Source organism: Cupressus sempervirens, chromosome 8 (genome assembly GCF_028749045.1).
Source record: "Cupressus sempervirens isolate cs-2001-9-10 chromosome 8, ASM2874904v1, whole genome shotgun sequence".
NCBI classification, from domain to species: Eukaryota; Viridiplantae; Streptophyta; class Pinopsida; order Cupressales; family Cupressaceae; genus Cupressus; species Cupressus sempervirens.
In genome coordinates, this window is record NC_143125.1 from 6993838 (window position 1) to 7021587 (window position 27750).

The 27750-nt window shown below is 35.5% G+C and overlaps 1 protein-coding gene across 1 annotated transcript; it reads left to right on the forward strand.

The window, feature by feature from the left end:
- Positions 1-27265, forward strand: RPH1 (resistance to phytophthora 1). Its single transcript, XM_089796585.1, has 4 exons — positions 1-390; positions 1532-1742; positions 26695-26864; positions 26973-27265. The coding sequence occupies exons 1-4, from the start codon at positions 124-126 to the stop codon at positions 26997-26999; spliced, it is 675 nt and encodes a 224-aa protein (XP_089652711.1). The 5' UTR covers positions 1-123; the 3' UTR covers positions 27000-27265.
- The last annotated feature ends 485 nt before the right edge of the window (positions 27266-27750 follow it).

The following is a 27750-nucleotide window of genomic DNA, read 5'->3' on the forward strand; positions in this document are numbered from 1 at the left end:
TATGCATCTTCCCTATAATTTAATTGAGTTTTATCCAATTTAGTTTGCAAGCCATCCGCCACTCATTCGACTCTGCTTTTCTACAGTTCTACTTGTACATTCCTTGGTAGAAACTATGGTTTAATGCTCAGAATGTTTCATCACGCTTGTTATGTTAGTTATTCCCCTTCAATCTACAATAATGGATTCTCTTTTCCTGTGCCCTGCAAATTCAAATCAACCTCTCATGCAAGAAGACGAATCTCATTTAAATCCAATGAATCCTCCGTTGGAACAGAAACACAGACAAATGATGAAGACACACCTGCAGAAGAGAAGGAGATAAAGCCCTCGGAAACGACTGCCTCTGCCAAGGCCTCATCTCTGTCAATTGACAATAAGTTGAAGAAAGTAAGCCACTTATTCATTTAGTGTATTTGTATAAGGCATGACAGACACAGACTTCTAATATTCTTAGGTCAAACTAGTCCGCAGTTGAACTTATAGGAGTATGATCACTTGATTTGAGAATGTTTATAGAAAAACTTAATTCTAAAACGAATATCCTTATTCAACTATGCTTGGTGCAGTGGTAATCTTGCTGCGAAAAAATTAAACATTAAGCCCAATGAACATGTCTTGGCTGTGGATGCTTCCACTCTGGCCATCATTATGCGTATGTATATCCCCCGAGCAATTCTAATAGAAATGTCAAATTGATTTATACCCTGAAAACTATTCTAATAGAAAAACCAAATTCATAATTTCTGAAAGATACTATATATCCAGTGTAACTTGTGATTGCAAATGCCTGGTAATTGTGCCTAATATCATTATACTTTCCACACTTTTCATCCTTTGGCCAAAGTGGCTTGTAGGACTATCTGAATGTATTTCCTTCAAATATTCCTGAATTGAATTTTTAAGGGCTTCCCAGTTCCTCCTGCTCACAGGGTATGTACGTGGTGGATTTCAAAAGTCTCAAGTTCGAAATGAAAAATTTCCCACCTTTTAGACTCTTTTCCCTTATTTCTGTCCTCCATCGTTGTTCCTGTACTATTTACTTATGCAAATACTATCCTCAAGTTGACTTTGACGAATCCAGTTGAGAGCTCCGAAGCATGGATACTAAGATTTCTGCACAGGCGATTCTAAAGGAATCTAACAAATTTACACACTGCAAACAAGCTACCCTTAAATAAATAATCGTTGCCACCGCTTTGGGGTATATCTACGGCTTCCTTTTCATGTTTCTCTGCCCCTACAACTCTTCAAAAGAAGATTCATGGAATAGAAAGAAATAAGTCGTGTTGTCTACATCGTGTATTAGGTTAGAACTGCAGATGTGTGTCATGGTTGTCGTCCCATGTCAGCATAAGACGAATTTCTCCTCAAAATCAGTTCAGAATGTGGGCGGGATTGAGCAGTTGTGACATTTGCGGACCTCTAGATCCTATGTTTGACGGACATAATTAAAATCACTCTAGTTCATTATCTTTATCTAGAGAGCAGTTTAAGAGGAAATGTGTTTAAACTTTACATGTGTGTACAGGTAGTTCAAAAGACTGCAGGGACATTTGCTCCAAGGGCGTCTACAGCACAGAGGAACCCTGCTGTTCCTGGAACAACTCTGTACAGTGTTTTTGAAGTACAAGGATATTTGTCAATGTTGATGGGAGGAGTACTTTCATTCAACCTAGTGTTTCCCTCTAATGAACCAGATATTTGGAGGCTCATGGGAATGTGGTCTATATGGATGTTCAGTAAGTTCTCTAATCTTTACATATATTCTTTAATCAGAAGTTACTCATGACGTGATGCAATTGATTAGATGAAAAATAAAAAGGCTGACCTAGATTGTTCCCTTTTCTGTTGAGGTACACTGACAGCAGAATTGGCTGCTACAAGTTACTAAATATTGCACATTAATTTGTTTTTGTGGGCTGGGACTTTGCTCTGAATGCCCCATTATTCACTGCTTTTGCTCATCCCAAGTCTACATTTTTTGCAATGTTACTCTGAGTTGGAGGAGGGGCGAGTTGGGAGGTGGGGGATGATAGAACAGTTTCCTGGGATAACAAAATTGGGGATTGTAAGGGACAGTCTATGCAGATAGCTAAAATTTTAGAGATGGTGGGGGGACAGCTATATTAATAAACAAAAAATTAAAATTAAATGCAATAACATATTTTAAAGAATATTAGTTACATTTAGGTCATTGTGAACAGTTAACTTACTACATTCATGGTGAAGACATCATCACCCTTTGGCAGCCTAAAGCACAATCTTTTATGTGGTCCGCCAGTGTGAGTGCCTGCCTTTGTTCCTATGCACCAGCTCCCCCAAGTCTCCTGTTTAGCATGTATTAATACACTAGCAGGTTGATCTCATGGTTCGAGCAAAATACCAGCAATGAAATATATACTGGTGGTGGATTCTGCTCAATGCCTGCATCTTGCTGAAAACCTGTAGTCATGTATGGTTCCAATCCTCATAAGCTTTTTCTCTGCAACTTCTTCTCCATTTGACATGATGCTTCTATAAACAATTCTGGCTCCTCCTTTACTTTTGACAGTCTCATCTTTTAGACTATTGAGCAAGTACAGCTCTGCCAAATTAAGCTTTAAGAAGGTAGTCATTTTCCAGTCCATGCAGGTTTCTGGCCATCGAACCACTGCAAGTGCAAAAACTACAGAGCAGAACAACAGCACTAAGGTCTGCCTGATCCCAGGACATTTTCTCAGTAGAGGAGGTGTTCCTGAAGCATCCCCTTTGCTCTCCAAAATTGGAAATTGTGGGGTTGTGGGGGAGGGAAGTCTGGAGGCACTTTTATGTTTGTCGCTGAGCCTCTTTTTTTGACCGAACGGTGAAAAATCAGTGGTGAAATATCCGTGGGTAGCACTGAATTTATGCTACTTTATTTTAATCTTCTGTGTAAGTTTAACAATCACCTGCTGGGTTTTGACAAAGGCAACACATTAACGTTTAGATCACTGTTAGTCTTAAAATCTATGCTCCAAATATTTCTCATCATATTTGTCTTAACCTGCACCCACATATGTTTGAGTGTGACCTACACTAATACAGACAGTGTATTACAATAATTTGTGTACGTTCTTCTTATTCATCAATTGTTTAACACTCTTGACTGGGATCCATTCAATGGATTATCAGTTGTAAAGCAATTTATGTCCAAGGATGGTTATTTTGGCTGACAAATGGCATAGGATGGATATCTTTTATGTTAAAAGTCATCTGGAATTCAGATGCCACCTTGTCCAATTTATCCTGCTGCCTGTCACAGAAACCTCTAAAACCAAGAACACACTCAATTGTGTGCCGATATGTTTCAACTCTGGTTATCTTTCTGCCAATTTGTTTTATTGCTGTCAGTAGTCTTTTCATTGGGTTAGGAACAAATTGTAGCTAATGACAATGAATGGGAAAATACATGAAATAGAATGCGAGACATAATTTAATGGGAACTGGGACTACTAGAATCATAGAGACAAATCTCTTTGTAATTCTTATCTGACCTGAGATCTGTTGGTATGGTAATGAGAACGTTATTTGTTTCAGGCTTCAGAAATAATTGCCGTCCAACATTAGCCTAATTGATGCTGGATCTGCGAAATATTATAGAAGTCTTTGACGTTTTACTTTTTAGCCTTTTCTACAGAACCCATTGGCAGAAGGAAATTTTTCTTAGTTTGCGAAGAGAGAGGTGAAACAATAAACTATTAAACACATGAACTCCCTGCCAAGAGAAAGGCAGACAGATGAGATAGAAAAATTTAAAATGGAGAAAGAAATTTCATCTAATTTGTAAATGGATTGGGTGAATATATAAAGTGAGACAGATGAGCAACTGATTGTCTTCTTACTTTTAACTACAGGGTAGTTAATGTACCCTCCCTTATTACTAATTTTCATATAGAACATTGTTATGTTTTGATATTAGCATATATTTTCCATGTCAATGTAATTTTGTAATATAATTGAGCAAAACATTTCCATGGATCGTGATATTGCTATTAGGATTTAACTGTGTATTTTTTGAGTCAAACTCATTGACTCATGTTTCATGAGCAGGAATCCATCTCTCATGACAATAAATGGAACACATAGCATGCATTGGATCTAGGTGATGCTCACAAAGGTGAAGCACCGGGACTTCCCGGGAGGTCACCCATCCCAGTACTACAGCTTGAGCACGCTTAACTATGGAGTTTCCTCCATGGTTAAGCCCACTCTACTTGCAACCCCATTTTCAAAACCTTCACTAAGTGTTGTGCCTTATGAACCATTCATTAGAAAGCCCCTTAAGCTCATCAATTGATAAGTAGGAGATATTTATCCAGAACAGGTCAAATTGTGATATGGTCAATGAGTTTGACTCAAAAAAATACACAGTTAAATCCTGATAGCAATATCACGATTTGACTTGTTCTGGAAAAATATCTCCTACTTATTTCCATGGATCGCTAGAAACTAACAAATCCGACTTACTCAAATTATGTGCAATTTCTCCATCTCATTAGTTTCACCAACCATCCTCTCACTCTAATGATCTTCCTTCAGAGTAAGTAGATGCATACAATCCACTGAACCCACAAGTTAAACTCCAAAAAAAATCCTGTTTCTTGGAATTAACACTGAAGGCTATGAACAGTTACAGAACAGCAGAATCTACAGGTGAAGAGTGACATTAAGCTTATGTCAAAAGAAGATACAGTAATGTTTCAATTCCTGATTAGACAGATTAAATAACGTAGCATGAAGAAAGCTTTTCAGTAGTAGAGAACAAATGTGCAGCACACTTTAATATTTTGTAATTTCCTTAACACCAAAAAATGAATATTTCGTGATTTCTCTCATTTCCTAAAAACCTAACAAACATTCATTCCTCTCAGCCTAAAAACATCCCAAGTAAATTGACTCCTAATACAAATCTGTCTATTTAAAAATAGTAATAACATACAGCTGTTCTCTTATTCCCTAAACAAAACAGAGCTGTTAGAGAAGAAAACTGCTGTTAGTAAATGCAGACTGCTAAATAATCCTCTATGACAGTTACAACTCACAGTTACCAAAAAGTTTCATAAAATATTGAATAAGTGAAAAGAACTGACTGGAGTGGAGTCATCTAAATTAAAGGTGATCCACATTATCATCCCCATCTCTTGGAAACAATGAACCTCCATGTTCAGAACCATCTGATTTAGTAAACTCCATCATGAATTTCATCTCTACCATCACAGGGGTGTTGATCTTCCTGAAAGGCTGGTACATCCACTCTTTTTGATAAATTGATGATATTCAAATTTTAGATCTTAGAATTTTCTTAAAAATCTTGTAGTAACAGAATTCAAGCTTATTAGTGTAAGGCCCTTTGTGATACCAACTAAATTACATACATTCACTGAGTTATCTGAAACACAATCAAAACTTCACTACCAGAACCTTGGGGTGATACTGTTTGAGTCATCAAATAGGATTTCTTTCAAGAGAGAATATGATACCCAATGTATTTTTATTTTGAGTTGGAGAGTGCAAAAGCACCCGTTAACAAGCACAACAAAAAAAATGAGACAATAGTGCTTGAAGACAATGCCAGCATTGAAGAGCGTGCATTTACATATGCTGAGGATATGTTTAATGAAGGTGAAAAAACAGTTGCCTTGGGTACAAAGTCATATTTAGCCAATGAATTTGATGAATAGCTTGGGGAGAAGAATTTTCTCGGTAATATATGTTTGTTTGATTTGGATTTTATGAAGAACTCAACCTTCCATGAAGAAATCAATTGACACCAAATAATGATGATTATGATTCTTTGTTTGGGCCTAACACTGCCATAGTTCCGAATCAGAAATTGTGCAGAGAAGATGTCATAGAATTAGTTAAGTGTGATAGTCAAGTTCTTCAAGACCAGTCAGATAATTTGTTATATGAAGCAGATCTAATTCATAAACCAGATGACTTGAATAATCTGGCAAACCAATTGAATGTCGATGAATATAAGATTGTTGTAACCTTAACACATTCGAAGAACATTCACTAGGTTATTGAAGAACACAATTGGAAGGTTCAACTTGAGAGAAAACAAAAAGGTTTTGAAGAAGAATCTTCTCATGTTGATTTGTAGGTGATCAAGGAAGCTTTGGTGACAATGAAATCAGTTTATTTATATCTTTCAGATCAAGACCATCTCCCCAAGCTTACTGAAACATATTCGGATGCATTGAAAGGGAAAGAAGAAGAAGTTGACAATCTTGCCTTCAAACTTAAGAATACTAAGAATTCCTTGGAAAACACTCAAATCACCCTTCAAGAAGAAGAAAATCAGATTGATAAGCGTTGTTTTGAGCTAAGTTTGGCACAATTTTGATCATTCAAATCAGTAATTGAGCCCTTTATAGCAGCTACATTCAAAGAAATCTAATACAGGGATAATGAAGATCATACAAATGATTGAAGGAATTGATGAACTCCATAAGGAGGAGATATTGCATGATTTGAAGGATCAATGTTGGTCACTGAGGAAAAGGTTCTTCAAACCATAACTTATTTTGATAGCACACACAAGTGCATTGAATACCTCATTTGGATAGTTCATTGTGAAGAGGGACAAAAGAGTTCAAGGGTTGGAGTGTCAGTACCAAGTCTAGAGACAATCAAACATGCCCTAGAAGTACTAAAATCATATTACCTGTATTTGCTTTCAGATAGAGACCATTCCATCAAGTTTGCAGGGAAGATTCATACAGAAAGAAAAAGAAGTTGATGAACTTAACCTTCAGTTAAGTTTAGGTCACTTTTTTCTTTACAAAGAAAAAAATCAGTCACATGCTGCAGCAACATCAAAGGAACAAGAATGTGATACAGGGATTTGAAGGAACTGATGAGCTTGTGAGTGTTGAAGAATTATTCAGTGTCTGCAATAGCTCTACTATCATGGAGATCTGACATGATGTTAGTACTAGAGGAGAGCATTGTAAATGTGATTCCGTTAGGCGGAAAAGCAGATTTTGCATGGTGATGCAAACTTACTTCCTCGTGATCTGTTTTATGACACACTTCCTAGCTAATGCAATGAGGGTAGTGAGATTTGGACTTGTAGTAATCAAGGTTTACATTGTGACATATGCATATTATTTTTGTCTGAGTCCATTTACAAATGACTTGACCATAGTTTGAATGACAAATAAGAGTGCCACGGATGGTTGGTATGAGGTGTTTTCATCCATGGAAGGAACCAATTCTTGCAGGTCTCCTAGGTTGTTTCTACAGGATGGTTATTATGTTGAGATATAGGATAAATAAATGGAGTTTTAGCAGATTCGTATTCTTGTTGTAATCAGTGTGGCACAGAAGAAGCTGTTATATATTAGGAATAGCAGACTCCCTATTTGGCCTTGGAATGCAGAGATTTTTATGATGAGTGGATTGTTTCACAATGTGATAGAGTTTGACAGAGTTATTGGGTTCAGTTGTATCACAATGGTGCAATGGATATATGATGGAGCATTTTATAGGCTAAGTTGGGATCCTGGTATTGGCAAGCAGGTTCATATTGCTTGAGGAGAAGTAATCTCTTGGAAGGGAGGACTATACTGTCCCTTTTGTTTAACCTTCGAAAATAATGAAATGATTAAAATTAAGTTGTTGAAAAATAAATAAATTAAAAAATGACTAATTGAAATTGTTTAAAAGGGTCATTAAAATAAGGTAATGTTTTATCAAATTTTTTAATATGTAATTTTATGCCTAAGTTACTGCTTCGAATCGAAATCTGGGTGTGGATAGGAGAACTTGGTGTTAATGTTAAGTGTCAGAAGAAGCAAAACATGAATCTCGTATGCTACCACTGTTTGCTTTGCATCACAGAGAGATAAGCATCTGTATTTTGTTACTGCTATTTGCTTTACATTACAGAGATATAAGCATCAGAATTATGCTAACACTGTCTGATATGCATCACAGAGATATGTGCATATGTACATATATTCATACTTAAGTATGCATACATATATGTATACATATATCTCTATCATACATTCCAATTATTGACAGCAAAGTAAGCATGTTGTTGACCAACTTATATTGGTCGGGCTTTATATTATCAGCAACTTATTATATTGCTTGTATCGGGTTTCATATCCCGTGCCTTGCCTTTGTTATGTATTGATCATTATTGGGCCCTTTGTGTTATCGGGCGATGGCTTATAAATTGTTTGAGCAGTTATTATTAACTAAACATGCCTCCAAAGAGGCATGTCCCTACGTGGCTTTTGGGCCATGTAGAGACATGACTCTTCGGAGTCATGTCTCTCACCGCTTATATATACTCATTCACTGCTGCAGGGAAAAGCATCGATTCAAGGCATCCAAGTACCTGCAGATAAATATATCAGTATTGTTTATTATTGTTATCACCTTCACCTTTTGTTATACAGTGATCAGGAGCTTTAACTGTTGCTGAAGGAGGAAGATTGTTAAAGGTTTGGCTGCAAGTCACAGTCAAAGATAAGTACTTATATTCTGCTTGATTTAATTCAGAACTTATCTACAAGCATTATTTGTAATTGTTTATCTATCAGAGATCCACTATTCTTAACATGGTATCAGAGCAGTATTAATAAGAAAACTTTTACAAAATATTCATTCTAAAACTGAGCCAAAGTTAAAGGAAGGAAAAGTTTTTTTAAAGTATTAAAATGGTGAATCACATAAGAATAGAAGACAGGCTAGATGGAGCATCAAACTTCTCATCTTGGAAAACCAGACTATTAATAGTTCTAAGAGAGATGGAATTAGAAAATCACATTGAAACAAATTTACCCATGCCTGAAAATGAATCCGAGAAAGCAACATGGAAGAGGCATAATAATAAAACAATGAAAATAATCATAGATTTAATAAAGGATCATATACTTCCATCTATAGCCAATCTTAAAACCGCATTTGAAAATGTTCTCCACCATTCAAAATACATTTGAAATTAACAATACAAGTGATTACTAACTCTAAAACAAGATCTGCTTTATATAAAAATGAAAAATGGAGAATCCATTACCTCTTACTTCCTAAGAATTACTGAATTAAAAGATCAACTTGCTACTATGCAAGTCAAATGGATGATAAGGAACTAAGCATGATTGCTCTTAGAGGTCTTTCTCTATCATGGGAAACCTTCATACGAAGTTTAAGTTCATGCCCTGAACTTCCAAAATTTGATCAACTAAAGAATGAATGCACTCAAGAAGAGTCTAGACTAGCTTCCAGAGGTCTAATTTCAAACCAAGAAGGTGACATCCAAGCATTATATTCCAAATCAAATAAGAAAAGAAAGTTTAAGAATAACAAGAAAGATTTCAACAAAAATCACAAATCTCACAAACAACGTGACTGGTCCAAAGTAAGATGCTTTAAATGTGATAAGCTTGGTCATTGCTATTATGTATGTCTAGAAAAACAGTAAATCTAAGTAGCTTTAGCAGAAGTTAAAGAAGAAAATAATGAGAAAATGGATAAAGGAAATTATGCATTTATAGTAGCTTTCTCAAGCGAGTTAAGCACTAATCACAACACTTGGATCATAGATAGTGGAGCTTCTCGTCATATCATCAGATTTAAGGATAAGTTTGAAATCTTGTCAAATCATGAATCAAAAGAAGTAACTATTGGAGATAATTCCTCTTACCCTATTAAAGGAATTGGTACTTGTTCTATTCAACTGAATTCTGAAATCACACTTCAACTCAAGAATGTCCTATATGTGCCAGGGATTAAAAGAAATCTTGTCTCCATCTCTGGACTTGCTGATCAAGGGTACAAAATTGCATTTCAGGGAGATAGAGTTCTATCTTGGACAAAGAACTCATCTATTAAGAAAGCCATCCTCATTGGAGTCAGGGATGGAAGTATTTATAAGCTTTGTAATAATCAAAATCCAAAGTTAAACTTAACCCTCAGTAATGATAAGTCAAATTCCACTGAAATCTGGCATAGAAGACTAGGTCACCTTAACTTTCGAGCCTTATCATCTATATGTAAAATTGTAAAAGGTCTACCAAATCTAAAAATAGATCATTCAAGTATTTGTAAAGGGTGTACTTTAGGTAAAAATACTAAACATTCCTTTCCCAAAAGTGATCATAAATCTAAAAGCATTCTTGAATTGATTCATACAGATCTTTGTGGCCCTATGTCAATCCCCTCCCTTAATGGATGTCATTTCTATGTAATTTTCATTGATGATTACTTTAGGAGAACATGGATTTATTTTCTAAAACAAAATGAGTCATTTGAGGTCTTATCCAAGTTTAAAGAGTTTAAAGTCCTAGTTGAAAACTAATAAGGTCAAAAGATCAAAACCCTAAGGTTTGACAATGGGGGTGAATTCACATCTTATATCTTTAAAAACTTCTGTATTTTTGTTGGGATTAAGAGAGAGTGTTCTGTACCTTATAATCCTCAACAGAATGGAATAGCTGAAAGAAAAAATAGATCTATTGTTGAATTAGCCAGAGCCATGTTACATGATCAAAATCTTCATTACTCCTTTTGGGCTAAAGCATCCAATACTGTTGTCTACATTCAAAATCTTTGCCGTCACTCCATATTAGAAAACACCACTCCAGAAGAAGTATTTACCAGTGTTAAACCCAATTTAAGCCACCTGAGAATATTTGGGTGTCCAGTATATATTCACATACTAAAAGAAAAAAGAACCAAAATAGGGCCTTTGGGGAAAAAAGGAATATTCATTGGTTATAGTGAAACTTCAAAAGGGTACAGCATCTACATTCTTGGGCAAAGAACAATTGAGATTAGCAGAGATGTAATATTCGAAGAAGATACCGCTTTTAAAATTTTTAGTAGTAGTGATGAATCCATTTCAGAAGAAGATCAAACTACAGAAATTGAGAGGGAGGATAATTTTGACATCTCTTCCATGTCTAATCATACAGAATCAAAAAACTTCAACCACACCAATAAGAAGAGACCCCTTTGGGCCAGAAAAATGTTAGCAGAAAATCAAGTTGTACCAAATGATGTAATTTAGGAAAGCAAAAGGACTAGAAATCAATCCTGTTATGTTGCACTACTATTTGAACTCATAGAATCTGAACCTGCCAATGTTAAAGAAGCACTTTCACATCCATCTTGGAAGGAAGCTATGATTGAGGAATATAATTCTATATTGAAAAATGATGTATGGGACATTGTACCAAGACCCAAAAAAAAATCAGTTGTTTCTTCCAAATGGTTGTTCAAGATTAAACATACTGCAAATGGTAGCATTGAAAAATAAAAGGCGAGATTTGTAGCCCAAGGTTTCTCTCAAAAGGAAGGTATTGATTATGAAGAAACCTTTGCCCTTGTTGCCAGGTATACTTCAGTCAGAGCGATCCTAGCTATTGGAGCCTCTAAAGGATGGAAAGTACATCAAATGGATGTCAAAACAACATTTCTCAATGGTAATATTGAAGAAGAAGTTTATGTTGAACAACCAGAAGGGTTCAATACCTTTGACTGCAAGACTCATGTTTGTAAATTAAAGAAAGCACTTTATGGTCTTAAGCAGGCTCCCAGAGCCTAGCATGAAAGAATAGATAATCACCTACTGAAATTGGGATATGCCAAAAATGAAGCTGACCCAAATCTATACTTCAAAATTGAAGGGGATGATATGGTTATCCTTGTATTATATGTTGACGATTTGCTGATTATAGGTGATGAACATCTTATAGAGAAATGTAAGCAAGGTCTCACTGCAGAATTTGAAATGAAGAACATAGGGTTACTTCACTATTTTTTAGGATTAGAAATTTGGCAGCTGGACAATTGTATTATACTAAATCAGGGAAATTATACAATTGATATATTAACCAAGTTTGGAATGATGGAATGTAAACTGGCCCTATGGAGATAAACCTACACAAACTAAAAGATGATATGAATGAATCTGAGGATGTGGATCTTACTTACTACAGACAAATTATTGGATCCCTGATGTATCTGGTTAATACCCATCTTGACATATACTATGCAACTCATACCTTGGGTCAGTTTATGTGTGCACCTAAGAAGATACATTTGCATGCAGCTAAATACATATTGAGGTATTTGAAGGGTACCATTAGAATGGGAATCAAATATGACAAAGTCAATCTTGAACTAATTGGATACTCAGATTCTGATTGGGCCGGGAGTTCTATTGAGCGAAAGAGAACTTCAGGATATTGTTTTAGTCTTGGATCTGGTATGATTTCCTAGACTAGTCAGAAACAAACTTCAGTAGCTTTAAGTTCTACCAAAGTTGAGTACATTGCATCTTCCTTGGATGCTAGAGAAGCAGTATGGCTACGAAAGTTGCTTTCAGATCTCTTCAAAAGACCTTTGAAGCCCATCGTGATTTATTGCGATAATCAAATTTGTATCAAGCTTTCTTCTAATCCCGTGTTTCACAATCGCTCTAAACATATTGAAATTCCATTTCATTACATCAGAGATATGGTTAATCGAGGAGTCATTCAATTGGAATATATATGTACAAATGATCAAACGGCTGATATGCTTACCAAACCTCTTGCTAAAGTGAAACTGAAATACTTCAGAGAAAAACTTGGTATGATTATTTGCAATGGAAATTTTTTGAAATAAAAGAGTTATTTCATTTGAGATTGTGTTTCCATTGGTTACTTAATAGTATTTGATATGTAATGAAAGGTGACGATCTTTCATGGACATATTCAATTGTAGAAAAAATTATTTACAAGGTGACGATCTTGTAAATAATAAATCTATTTTTGGGCTTCTCTAGACATTGCTTAAGTGCAAGTAGAGATTATATGAGCTATCTCTAGACATTGCTTAAGTGCAAGTAGAGATTATTTTGGGGCTTCTCTAGACATTGCTTAAGTGCAAGTAGAGATCATTTACTGTTCATATTATGTTGCTTATATGATGACTCTGATTTAATTAATGTTTTACTTCTTCCTAGCTAAAGAGGGAGTGTTAATGTTTAGCGTTAGAAGAAGCAAAACATGAATCTTGTATGCTACCACTATTTGCTTTGCATCACAGAGAAATAAGCATTTGTATTTTGTTACTGCTATTTGCTTTACATTACCGAGATATAAGCATTAGAATTATGCTACCACTATTTGATATGCATCACAGAGATATGTGCATACGTACATATATTCATACTTACGTATGCATACATATACGTATACATATATCTCTGTCATACATTTGAATTATTGACAGCAAAGTAAGCATGTTGTTGACCAACTTATATTGGTCGGGCTTTATATTATCAGCAACTTATTATATTGCTTGTATCGGGTTTCATATCCTGTGCCTTGCCTTTGTTATGTATTGATCATTATCGGGCGACGACTTATAAATTGTTTGGGTAGTTATTATTAACTAAACAGGCCTCCGAAGAGGCATGTCCCTGTGTGGCTTTTGGGCCACGTAGAGACATGACTCTTCGGAGTCATGTCTCTCACCGCTTATATATACTCATTCACTGCCGCAGGGAAAAGCGTCGATTCAAGGCATCCAAGTACCTACAGATAAATATATCAATATTGTTTATTATTGTTATCACCTTCACCTTTTGTTATACAGTGATCAGGAGCTTTAACCGTTGCTGAAGGAGGAAGATTGTTAAAGATTTTGCTGCAAGTCACAGTCAAAGATAAATACTTATATTCTGCTTGATTTAATTTGGAACTTATTTACAAGCATTATTTGTAATTGTTTATCTATCAGAGATCCACTATTCTTAACACTTGGTAGGTGGGTACAATTTTTTTTGGGGGTTTTGGGTGAATTTGGGTACTGTACACACACACACACATATGTATGTATACATATTTATGTATTTATATACATATATATACATACATACATACATACATATATATATATACAATGCCAAATGCCAAAGATAAACATTAAATGCTAATTGTGTAACAACCACTTTTCCTAGGTCTTAACTAACAACTAGCATATCAAAGAAATACATTTCATTCATCTAATCTCTCATTTGCTTTCTCATTTTGCTCTCTCATTTTGTTGTGGCCATTTTGCAAGTTTGAAGAAACATTGATAAACTATTAAATATTTTTCATTGATCATTATGTGTCAAACTTTATTATCAGTCAATCTGATGAACTAGTCTATGTTTTGAAATTTCATTTGCAATTTAGTAATTCAATGTATGATTTTCTTTACAATCATGAACATAGAGTAATGAGCAAGTATTTAATGTTTATCTTTGACATTTGGTATTGATCAATGATTAAGTAACATTGATATATTCATGCTATGAGATGACTTAGGTAAGTTAGTTTTACAATTATGCACATCTCTCTTTTTTTTACACACACACACGCACGCACGGAATTTCTTTTTGCTCGAACTCGAACTCGAGCTCGAATCCGTCGCTGAACCCAAATCGACAACTTAGATTCCACCTTATTGCATAATGTTTCACATTCTATGGGGTCATTCTCATGTTTTTGTATTGCCAATTTTACTTTCTTTACCATTGTGTCCATGTTGTCATAGACATCTTTCAAACAAGGTGCATCTCTGTCAGCTAATCAGAGCACAGTCATGATAAGCTTGGTGAATTCCAATACATATTCCACATGAGTTCACCAATTGTAATCCAAAACCAATGACTTGACCTTTTGGGCCCTCCTTGAGTGTGAAGCCTTCCATACACCCCATTGGTTGCAAATAACCATTTTACATGATGTCTCTCGCACCTTCAAAAGTTGTCTGATAACACTAGTATGAGATTTAGATTGAGTCTTAGCAACCTAAGTAAGTTAATAATAATGACAATATGCAAATAATACATTGAAAAAATAATAAATATTAAGCAAATTTATATACAAATTGATAAATGAACATGACAATAATAATATTAAATAAATTTATTAAATTTAACATTTGCCTTCATCAACTCCAATCTTGAGAAAGATTTGAATATTGATTGTGATATTTGGTGGTTCGTCACAAACCTCTAGATCTCCTCACCCTCTTTGTATATTTGTTTCACCCACTCTATTTGAGTGCCAATTTGTTGCATCACCAAGTTGAAGAAGTCTACGATGTACAATATCCAAAAAACTGTCCTCATATCTTGCCTTAACCAAAGCACTTGCACCCCTAGAATTTTTTGTGTTGTCCATGATTACCTAGACCACACTCTCATTATCCATCATCTCTGTGGACTCAATGAGGATTCTGGAAGTAAACTCTACATCTTTCACTTCCCCCTCACAATCAACAACCCTAAAAAAGATTGCCCCTCAGGAAGACGTTGCAATAACATTAATCAATGGAAAATTTCTATTATTTTTCCATCCATCAAAAATAATAGAAACACTTGAATCAATCCAAGAATCTCTAGTTGGTTGAAGGAAGGTCCATATAGCATTTCTGCCACTTTGCAACAAGGTAGAATGCACCTTTTCAAACCTAGGACATGAAATCAACTGGTGCACTATTAATTGCCAACATCATTTCCTGCCAGTATGGTGAACTCACCAAGTTGAAAGGAAGACAATTGACGTAGTGTCAACTTGCAATTATTTAGAAATGTCTTGTCTACATTTTAAATGCCTTGTCCAATGGACCTCTTCCAAGTGGCAATTTGTACTTCATCTTCTAGTATAGGAAAGAAAGGATATTTGGAGACAACAACTATATCAGTGGCCAAATTCATTATTTTCCTCTTTCTAGTTCCACTAGTACAAGAACTTTATTTTGATCTTAGAACCAATTTATCCGCCTCTTTTGGTTCTTTTACAAATCCTATTATTTGTGCGAGAGACAAGCCCTTTCTTCCTGGGCCTTGACATGTTCCCATCTCTTTACCAGTAGGGCCCATAAAGTGAAATTTCACTTGATAATGAGCTATTTTTGGTTTACTACAATACTTACACCTCCAAATATACTTCCCACCTTTTGGAACCTATGAAATTCTTGTGGCATGTCTCCAAAAAGAGATCCTATATGAATTTTGAATTTATTGTTTTTTTCCCTGCCCACTGAACTTTCACTAGTTGCCATTCTTGCAAATCTGATTTCTTACTATTATTAGAAATTAAATAAATTTAAATTAGAAAATAACTAAGAAATAAAAGCATACAAGTGCAAAATAAAGATACAAAAACATTATAATAGAGAGATAAACTTGTTTCTTTATTTCTTTAAAATAATTGGAAAATAACTAGAAAATTTTCATCCCAAACTTGAGAAAGTTCATCAAAATCTAATAAAACATTAGGACTCAAGAATAGGGTCAAATGCTTGCTTTAGATGCTTAGATATCCTTTGTAGAAAATGCTTGCTTTAGATGCTTAGATATCCTTTGTAGAAACTATCTAACACCCCACAAACGATCCTCTATGAAACTATAATCACTTGACCTTCAAAATGCCAAAATGAAGACCAAATGAGAAGAGAGCAAAATAGCAAACAAAATGACATGTTTTAACAATGAATGGCCTCATAAAGGGTCATTTTAGAGTTTTCTGGAAAAAAATAAAATAGTGCTTTAAAATGCTTTTGTTTGAAGTCAAAAACACTTTTTGGGTGGTGGCGTCTAGATTTTGTCCAGATGTGTGTAAGGGTGATGATCTGCTTCCTAGGTGCATTCGCATGCATCCTCCACTTGTATCCGACCTCGAACAAATCCACATCCCAATGTACAGGCAGAGGTGCAAATCTAGTATGATAACTTAATGTTCTAGATATTTATAAGCAGGTCACTTTATTATTAAAATTGATTAAAATTATATTCTTTCCATAAAACTCCAAGAAAGATTGTATAAGGAATGATGTAGTCATTTGGGCATTTTGGAATATTTTTATGAAACCATTTTCATGTGACCGATTGAACTTGTTTCATTCTAAAACTTGGGACAACAACCCTTGATTGAGTCGGTGGTTTGGATGAGAACTCAATTCCATCTATGGTGGAGTCATTGCAGGACTTACACTTGGGCTTTAGTGGCAATTCGCAAAGTCTTCCATGAAGCCAATTTCAGATAAATGACAGATTCGAGGATATAATGTAATAAGATTATTTGAGTTGATATTCAGAAAAATTAATTAATATCCTTTTATCAATTCAAGGAGATTTCCAGCACACTCAGGCAATGGCTAAAGATTTTTAGGTATAAAATGTTGTTGGTTTGGGTGTTTGAGTTTTATGATCTGAGCTGGTGAATAAGACAAACTAGGTTAGATTAATATTTTAATATGGGTGCTAGAAGGCAATTTGAAGATTTCTATATGCAAATTGATTTACTGCTGGGCTATGTGGCAACTAGAAATTGGGATTTGGGAGTGGAGACTGAAATAAAAAACCTAGACAAATAAAACTCTCTCTATTAAAAGCCAATTGATAAAGATATATTAAATGTTCAACTGTTGATTTGCATTAATATTTTCTTTATCACTACAATTTTGGCATTTGCCGTTGATCAATGATGAAGTCTCGTACTATCAAATATATTTAAGTTTACAATTTTCTATATTCCTTGAGTTTTTTGTATATATGAACACACATATATACATGTGCCCAAATGTACAATACCCAAGGGCAATTTTTTTGTTGGACGTAGTGGCAACTTAGTCTGTAAAAATCTTGTAAATTTCCATGTTCTTTGATGTTATCTATGTAGAGTATCATGTCAAGTATGGTAATCAGCATGCAATGAACTGAATGTTTTGTTTCCAACCTTGTTATGTTGTTGATTAATTATTGGCTTAGGTAGCATAAGTAATATTATTGTTTTAAACAGTTAGACACAACCAGGTATTGGTCCTTCAACTAGGTCTTCATTTGTTGGGTAAGGGTACTAATTTATGATAAGGGCACTAATTTGTTGGGGTAAGGCCCAAGGGTACCTTTGAATAAAGCATTAATTTATATACTCCAATGTAATCATGCCATGTGTTCCTATCTTTTTGTCATGTCCTTTTAATAAGTGGAATTGCAACCATATAAATAGGGTCAGAGCCATAAAACCCAGGCAAACAGGGCCAACCTGGATTAATTGTGGGGGCGACTGGGATAAGAGAGGGAGGAATGTTCATCAAACAACATACTAATCAAATAAACCCAAAGATGGTTAGGGAAGAGTAGGAAGAGCCACATCCTTGAGGGAATTGTGTCCTTTTTGAAGAAGGGCAACTCTTCCATCCCTTCATGAGGAACATAAAGGGGTGAATCTAATTGTGGGGAAGGGGATCAATCGGGTGGAACAAGACCTGATTTGATAATGCAGAATAGTAGGTCAAGTAAAATACAGAAATTTAAGATACCAACAAAATCGTTCCAGCTTGGAATTATAATAATTAATTACTACTAGGCATCGAGCAATCCAGACCAGAATCACTTATCGAGCAATCAGTTAAGGAATAAAATCATATAGATTGATCAGCAAAAGAGCAATTTATCTATTAGGATAAGGTGCCCAATAAGAGTACAACTAGCTATAGAATTCATTCTAAGTGAATACAAAACAATAAGTCTGAAGAACCCTAATAATAATTATCCATTAGTTGGTATCATGATGGCTCTTAGGGAAGCAAGATGGCATTAGGCCCCCTGCCTGGTTTTGGGGCAATATTGGAGAGGATCGACCTCAATGTTGTTACCTACAACGCTAGAGGCTCACTATGTAATTGAGTTGGGAGATGGCACTATTACGGGTTTAACCAAGGATTGCCGACGCTATGATGATCTCATTAATAATGTTGTAATAATATATCAATTCTAATATCTATTTCAAGAGTCAATATTAGTGGCCTAGTTCTGGGGCAATATTGGGGAGGATGTATTAGAAATATTCTAATAATGCTCTATCTATTGTATGTAGATATTTTTTATTTTCTGTATATCCATTTTGTATATATGAGCTTGTAAGCTCGTTGTAATTCATTCATTAATTATTCAATACACAAGATAATCTTTTGATTATTTTATGGTATTAGAGCCTATACTTCAAATCTTTTCGAAAAATTTATAATTTCTATTGAAATTATTTGTTAAAATTTTTTGAAATTATTTCTGATCTTTCACAAACAATCCGGCTAGGGTTTTTGTTCAGACATCCATTCAGGGCTTGTTTTCTACAAATTGTGGTTGAATACCTCTCTGGAAATTGCGGGTTTGTTTGGCGTCCAATTTTGAAATCCACGGCCTACACATCTCTGGTTTTTTCTTTGGAAAAATGCGGGTTTTTTCCTTGGAAAATTGCAGCCACAGTGGGAGATCCACGGCCTACAATAATGACGGTTTTCTTGTGTTTGGCGTCCGTTTTTTACCTCTATGTAGTTAAAAACGGCCCATGCTTTTTTCTCAGGTCATGGCCCGCATTTTTAAGGGAGCAAACAATGTATGTTTTACCACAAATCTGCATTCTCTCTACTGTCATTACCAAAACGCTTGTGTTTTGAAACAAATCGGGCATTTTTAGACTTGCAAACACTATTTTTTCGGTTGTTTTGACTTCCATGTCCGTCAACTGGTTTTTTGGCTCGAAACGCTAATTTTTGGGGTGGAATTTTGTTTTGTTTTTAGATTCTTGGTGGGTTTTTTGAGAACTAAACTAGGTTGTCATCCATTTTTGTGGGTGCCTCGATTTTGTGCCTCGATTTTTGAGCCAATGGATCTAGAATTTGGCAACACATTCCTTCTTGGTTTTTTGAGCTCTCTACTAGGTCACTCTCTGATTCTTCTGGGTACTTGTCATTTTTTCTGGGTTAGCCTAAACATTGCCTCGAACTTTGTGCAAATAGCATCCTTGACCAACTTGATGTTGGAAAATAGTCAATAGTTTAATGGCAGCAATTACAACCACAAGAAGCAGCGCATGTTAACCATCTTCGAGTATCGTCGTTTGGATGCACTTGTTCTAGGTACAGAAACTTGTCTTGCGCCCACTAGCATGTTTGGTGGGACCTCTGTTACAATAGATCAGGATAAGTTTGATGATAGGAATCACGAAGTTATGCTTCTCAAGCTTTCTATCACAGATGATCAGCTACCTCAAATTTTCTCTGGCAAGTCGGCTGCAAACATTTGGAAATATTTAAAGGAACTGCATGAAACATTTGACAAGAGTCGAGCATTCTTTCTGAAGAATCAATTGTGTTCCATTATGATGGATGAACATATGTCCTTACAGGAACATCTCATGAAGATTAAGGACATTCGTGATTAGCTTGAAGCCATCGGTCGGACAATGGAGGAAGAAGATATGGTAGTTATTACCCTGAAAAGCTTGCCAACATCTTATGAGCATTTCATAGAAACTCTCAACATTACCTCAACTAATGTTGATTTGAAATTCCAAGAGTTGTGCACCAAACTGCTACAGTAGGATCGCTGGAAGCAACAGTTTGGCAGCCGTGCTTCCTCACCCTAGTTAGAACAAGCCTTTGTAGCTAAGTTTCAACCATCTCAATCATCTCCACAGGGTAGTTCCCATCAATCCTCAGGCAGTTTTCAATAGAAGAGTGTTCAGTGTCATTATTGCCGTAAGTACGACCACATAAAGAAAGATTGTCGTCAGCGACTCACTTTCGAACAAAAGAAGTTGGGAGGGTCCAATCAGTAGGCCAATGTTGCTGAACATTCTAAGACAAAGGAGTCTATGTTCTACGCTTTTATGGCTAAAAGCCCTTGCTATTCAGCCCGATCCTCTACTTGGTATATTGACTTTGGTGCTTCACGTCATTTCTCTCATTGACGTGATTGGTTTACAGATTTCTATCCATACGGTGATTTAGTTGTGTTTGGCGGAGGAGAGGAGTTCAAAATTATTGGCAGAGGAAATGTTTAGATACAATTTGGTGGGTGTCAACTCATCTTTCTCAATGTTTGCTACGTTCTTGGTATGGCACTCAATCTTCTCTCTGTGAGTCAGATCATGAGAAATTCTCCTCAATTGGATGTGGTGTTCAGTGCCCACAAATGCTCTATTATTGATCGAGAGACTTGTCTTACTGTTGCTACTGGTCTAGAGGATTATGGCCTATATCGGCTTATTGACATTGATGATTCTCTTGAAATAGCTATGGCAGCTTGTGACTTATCTCTCAACACTTTGTGGCATCAGAGATATGGACATCTCAACATCTAGTATCTCTCTCAGCTATTGTGGGAGGAACTTGTTTCTGGACTACCTCCTATTCAGCCGCAACATCTTGGAGTATGTGACGCCTGTCAAGCTGGCAAACAACTCAAAGATGGAGATTCTTGGCATGCCTCTCAGGTACTTCAATTACTTCATGCTGATATTTGTGGTCCTATGAATACATCTTCAGTTACTAGTTGCAAATATTTTTTGCTTATTGTTGATGATTTTAGTAGAAAAATGTGGGTGTACTTTCTTAAACAAAAATCAGTTGCACTTAGTACATTTTAGAATTTTAGGTTGTTGGTTGAAAAGGAGTCCGGCTGCAATATCCTTTCGCTTAGAACAGATAATGGGGGGAATTTTGTTCTCATGCATTCTCTGGTTTTTGTGCTAAACATGGCATCAAGTGCTAATTCACCACACCTTACACTCCTCAGCAAAACAACATTGTTGAGCATCGCAATCGTACGATTGTTGAGATGGCTTGTTCTATGTTATAACACAAGAGTGTTCCTAATAAGTATTGGGCAAAAGTAGTGTTTACTGTTGTTTATCTTTTGAATCATTCCCCTACTCAGACTGTCAAGAACAAAACTCCTGAAGAATTGTGGTGTGGTCGTAAGCCCAAGATCAGCCACCTGAAGATTTTTGGCTCTCTTGCCTATGTTTGGATTCTTGATGCTAAATGTTCCAAATTAGATTCCAAGACTTAGAGACTCATGATGACAGGGTATAGTGACAACCATAAGGCCTACAGATTGATAGATATCGACACTGATCATCTTATCTTTAGTCGTGATGTTGTTTTTGATGAAACTCAAGGACCATTTTTGTCCTCTTCTGAGCAATGTTCTGAGGAACAGTCTCACAGTGTTCCCCTTCCTTTAGCACCATTTGATGGGCAGAATGGTATAGATAATACCTGCCCTGGGACACCTGATGTTGATCCTATTTAGACTCCTAAGAATGATCCTCCTCCCATTGTTGCTCCTGAACCTTTTCCAGGTCCTTCAGCGGTCAGCTCTTCTACTCTCTGACCCAAATGGTGGGTTAAAACTATTAGTGATCTAAGGGATGATGAGCTCATCAAAGGTAGAGTTTCTCGAAATAAGTGCAAACAAACAATTAACTTTGCTCTTATGGCTAACATTCATAGTGTTTATGAGCCCTAGACTTATTCCGAGGCTAAAAGTATTCCTGAATGGGAATAGGCTATGAAAGATGAACTTTAGAGCATTCAGAAAAATCAAACTTGGGTTCTTTGTGATCTTCCTGCAGGGAAGAAGCCTGTTAGCTGCCAATGGGTATACAAGGTCAAATATAAAGCTGATGGCACCTTAGACAAGTATAAGGCTCGTCTTGTTGCTCAAGGGTTCTCACAAAGGGAAGGTATTGACTATGAGGAGACTTTTGCTCCTACAGCTAAAATGAGTACCATACAGCTTGTTCTTGCTCTAGCAGCTCAGTTCTGTTGGAAAGTTTATCAGATGGATGTCAAGAGTGCTTTTTTAAATGGTGACTTACAGGAAGAGGTCTACATGATGCAACCTTTTGGATTTAAGCTTGCTGGTCAGGAACACAAAGTCTGTAAACTTGTCAAAGCTCTCTATGGTTTGAAACAAGCTACTCGGGCTTGGTACATGAAAATTGATAAATATTTAACCGACCATGGTTTTCAGTGGAGTCCATCAAATACAAACCTATATATCAAACATGGAGTTGATGATGTCTTGTTTATCGTTGTTTATGTCAATGATTTGATCATCACTGGAAGTTCAACACATTTGATCACGGAAATCAAACAGGATTTGTGCAACACTTTTGATATGACAGATTTGGGACTCTTGCACTATTCTCTCGGAATTGAGGTTTGGTAGACTGAACATATAGTATTTTTCTTTCTCAGTCCAAGTATGCTAGAAGTCTTTTGGACAGGTTCACAGAATGCAGTATTGGAAACTTGCTCTCACTCCTATGGAACGCAGGCTCAAATTATCCACTTAGTCTAATTCACCTATTGTAGATGAATCCTTGTTTAGACAACTAGTAGGTAGTCTCATTTTTCTTACTGCCACCAAACCTGACATTAGTTTTGCTGTAAGCTATGTCTCCCACTTTATGACAGCACCCAAGACTGATTATTGGACAGCTGCAAAGCGTGTCCTGCGCTATGTGAGTGGTACTCTTGATTATGGTCTTCTATACACTCAAAAGTTTGATTCTACACTATGTGGCTACACAAATTCAGATTGGGCCAACTCTGTTGATGATTGTAAGTCTACCGCTGTATATGTGTTTAATTTAGGATCTGATGCTGTGACATGGACTAGTAAGAAGCAACAGGCGGTGGCCCTGTCTTCGACTGAAGCAGAGTATCGGGGAGTAGTTAAGGCAGCTTGTGAGGCAGTTTGGCTTCGGCGGATGCTTGTAGATATGCATGTTCCTCAATTAGGACCGACTTCTATATTCTGTGATAATCAGGGAGTACTCAAACTGGCAAAGAATCCGGTCTTCCATGAATGAACCAAGCATGTCGAAACACATTGTCATTACATTCATCTGCTGGTTGAAGACAAATCTATTCAGTTGCTGTATGTTCTCACCTTAGAGCAGTCTGCTGCAAGTCTCTTAGTTCTGATAAATTTGTAAAATTCAAGGAGGCTATTGGTGTTATTGATAGATTAAGCATTATGGGAGGGTATTAGAAATATTCTAATTATGCTCTATCTATCGTATGTAGATAGTTTCTATTTTCTGTATATCCGTTTTGTATATATGAGCTTGTAAGCTCGTTGTAATTCATTCATTAATTATTCAATACACAAGATAATCTTTCAATTATTTTAGGATGGACCTCAATATTGTTACCTACAATCCCGAGAGGCTCACTGTGTAATTGAATTGTGAGATGGTGTTATTACAGATTTTACCCAGGATTGCCCACACTGATGATCTGATTATTAATGTTGTTATAATATATGAATTCTAATATCTATTTCAAGCGTCAATATTATTTGCAGGTAATGGAATCAGCAATATTCCAAAAGGGGATGGTACACTCTACACATTTACATGTACTAAAACTTCTTATTGGGTAGTGTAGTTTTAGAAGTTCACAGGCCATTGTCAAATATTAAACCTATGACATAGATTGTAGTCTCTCTTTCTACTTAAAATTTCAAATGCACCAAAGGAAAATGATTTGTTAGACACACAACTTATTCTGCCTTGTGCCAAGGACACCAAACACCTAGGACATTCTGTAGCAATACAATTTACCATGGTATCTTTAACTTAACTAATACAATTATTATTGATGCTGTCTTTCAACAAAATCTTTAAGTATGGTGACTGCATATGATACTATTTCACCAGCTTATCTAAGATTCCACTGACAATATTAAGTATTGTAAATTGTCAATTTCCTTGTATGCTTGCTTGTCTTCTCCTTAGTCAAAGCTCTCGTGATAATTCCAGGCTTTACTATCTCTCAGGATTCAAGGATGTGCCTTAAAATAGCCTCTGAAACACTTTCAGCCTGTCTTGCTAACACTGTCGCATGAATTTCTCATGTTTGATGAATTTTATGAACCTTTTGTGCAATGCATTTTCTGATGATCCTTTCTGGCGACTGATTGAGATTATACTTACTCTTTTGGACTACTTTTGTTATCTCCATTTTATCAACCAGTGGAAGATGAAGGGTTCTGTCCTGATTCTGGCCACTATCACCTAGCACAACTAGTCATTTCTATGTCCAATAAAATTAGAGCAACAGAAAAATGTTGTGCATAAAAATACCCAAATACAGTTGAATAGGGCTGGTGTCTATGACAATGGTTCATGAAGGACTGTGATCATGATGCATAATTTATAAAGGCCTGAGAATATGGAGAACTTAAAAAGATTAATGGAGTCATGTGGCTGGAACCTCATTAATATCAAATATGTTTAGAAAACACAAGAAATACATATGAGTTGCTGTAGTGAGAGCTATCATAACAAAATGGTTTTGGAGCAGGGTGTTGTCTTTATGTTTGGAAATCACTACCTGTATACATGCTGAAAGTCATCTTTCAACCAACTTTTTGGAAGCACAATATGTGCATTTTTTTTTAATACAATATCATTTATTATGAGAAATACAGGAAATCCTTAACAAAGATCCATAAAACGTGCTGAGATCAAATTGACAATGCACAGAAGATTTTTTCCTTCCTGTTTTCTATAAATGAAAGACGATTAGAAAATGAAATATTGGGCAAGCGTCTTGATAGAATATTACTAATTTCCAGAAATTAAGTAACGATCTCCATTTTGATCTCTACTTCATAACTTTTCCAAACAAAATGGTCAACATGCTAGACAAATAATCGTCAGCAGATATGCTACCATGTAAAGGACTCACAACTTAATTCTCCCAGCTATTCATTCTTGTTTCATTTTCTGTTTTCTATAAATTAGAGTGGCTGGATACACCTTGGACTCTCCCTGGGTATGTGTATCCTCATATCCATATCCGATACGACATGTATACACATTGGAAACCATACCCACACATGCCCAAAATAACCTTGATTTTCCAACCATGCCGGATACTGTGTGATTTTATTTATTATAAACATTGATGTAAATCAATGGAAACTTAATTTTGGAAAACTTCAATAATGCCTTTTTTCTGGTATGGACAAAACCTACACCAAATGAGGAAGACAAATGAAATGCTTTTCTATTTCAGTGGCCAACTTTTTTGGGTTATCTTCCAATGCAACTCTACTAATTTTTTTTTTGTGCATTGTAAATTATTAAAGTTAACTTAAAATTATGTATGTAGCAATTATGTGTCTATATTGCTTTTGAAGAAGCAAAAACCTTTTCTAATATCTGAGAAAGTTGTATTAAATATTTGTGCATGGGTTTTTTTATGAGTTTCATATCCAGTTATATCCACATTAGGGGTCTTCAAAAATGGCCTTATCTGTATCCGTGTCCATTCAACTTTGCTATAAACAAAAACAGCATTGATTTTATGATTCTCTCTCCTTTAGAAAGGTGAGTAAAAAGTGACTATTTTATCAATGACAAAATTTCTTACCCTAGTATATAATATATATGTACATGAGATATCATTTCACTTTTCTTCTTCTTGTCATAAATTTTTATTTTACCAGTACTTTTTTCCTCTTATTGTTATTTCGATCCTTTTGAGGGGAGATTTTAGATCTCCATATTTTACCCCACTCCTAACTTTCTATAGTAGAGTTCTTGCTTTTCAATCTTATGTAGGAAATTTTAGTGTCATGCCATGTTGTTAAATTGATTAAGAAAGCTTTTAGAACTCACACTTCATAGCTGTTTATTCACCTTAAAGTTTATTATGTAAATTATATCCTTGCTATGGTAATGGAATCTAACATGTTCGAATAAAAATTGCCTATCTTGTTTTCCTATTTCAGAAATATGCCCTTTTATATCTATTCAGCATTTATGGGGATTCTGTCTCATTTATTTAATTTGATTTCAGCAATTCCTTCTTTAAGAGCACGAGACTGTTCAAAGGAAGAAAAGGAAGCCTTGAACTATCTGTTCCTCCTCATACCACTCATCAATGTCATTCTACCATTCTTTTGGAAATCATTTTCTTTGGTTTGGTCAGCAGATACCTTGGCATTTTTTGTGATGTATGCATGGAAGGTACGACTATCTTTCTTTGTTAATTTGGGAGCATTTTGAAAATCAATAAAGTTTGAATTTTTTGCAATTCTGCTCTCAAAAGTAATTAAATTGTTTGTTGTATGTCAGATGAAGTGGCTTCAAAAACTGGAATGAAATTGGACCAAGTCTACGTGTCAAACCAGTAATTGTATATTTTGTAAGCAAAATTGGCTAAAAAATTTAATTGTTGATTTCTTTGTATAAATACTTCTTATGGTACCTTGCCGATTCGATCAGTTTCAATCGGCTATTTCCCTTAAGCATGAAGAACTATAAGAAGCTATTCATGTTATGTCATATGGCTTTTCATGGTTGGGTAGACTATTGAGCCATTGCATATTGTTACAACTTATGTTTATTTAGTGCCTTATTGTTTATCATTTCTCTGAGTATATCCACCTTTATTCCTTTCAAGAAACATCTCAAGTCATTAACTTTTGATTTGTTGCTTATATTGTTGCTATGGCAGTTTCATTCTGTTGTGTTTGGTGTTTTAAAGAAAAAAGATTGAAAGAAAAATATATGAATATCCACGAGTAACTAGAGCATGTCAATGGATCATGTATGATTGATAATTGTTATTGACAAAGTAGCCTAATTTAAGCTCTATTTCTAGACCAAAATCAAAGGTGGTTAGCATATATACTAGATATTGAAGTGGTGACAATCAAGAAATATCTCACATTATTCTAGTGGACACATGTTTATTATTCTTCATATTGGTCAAGTTGATGGGTGTTTTATTGCCACACCAAAACAAAATAAAGTTCCAACAAACCTTGTCCTGTCATGATTGAAAATCACTGCATATGGTAAGATTGCGCAAAAGAACAGAGGCAACTCCACTTTTCAAACTGTGAGCTTG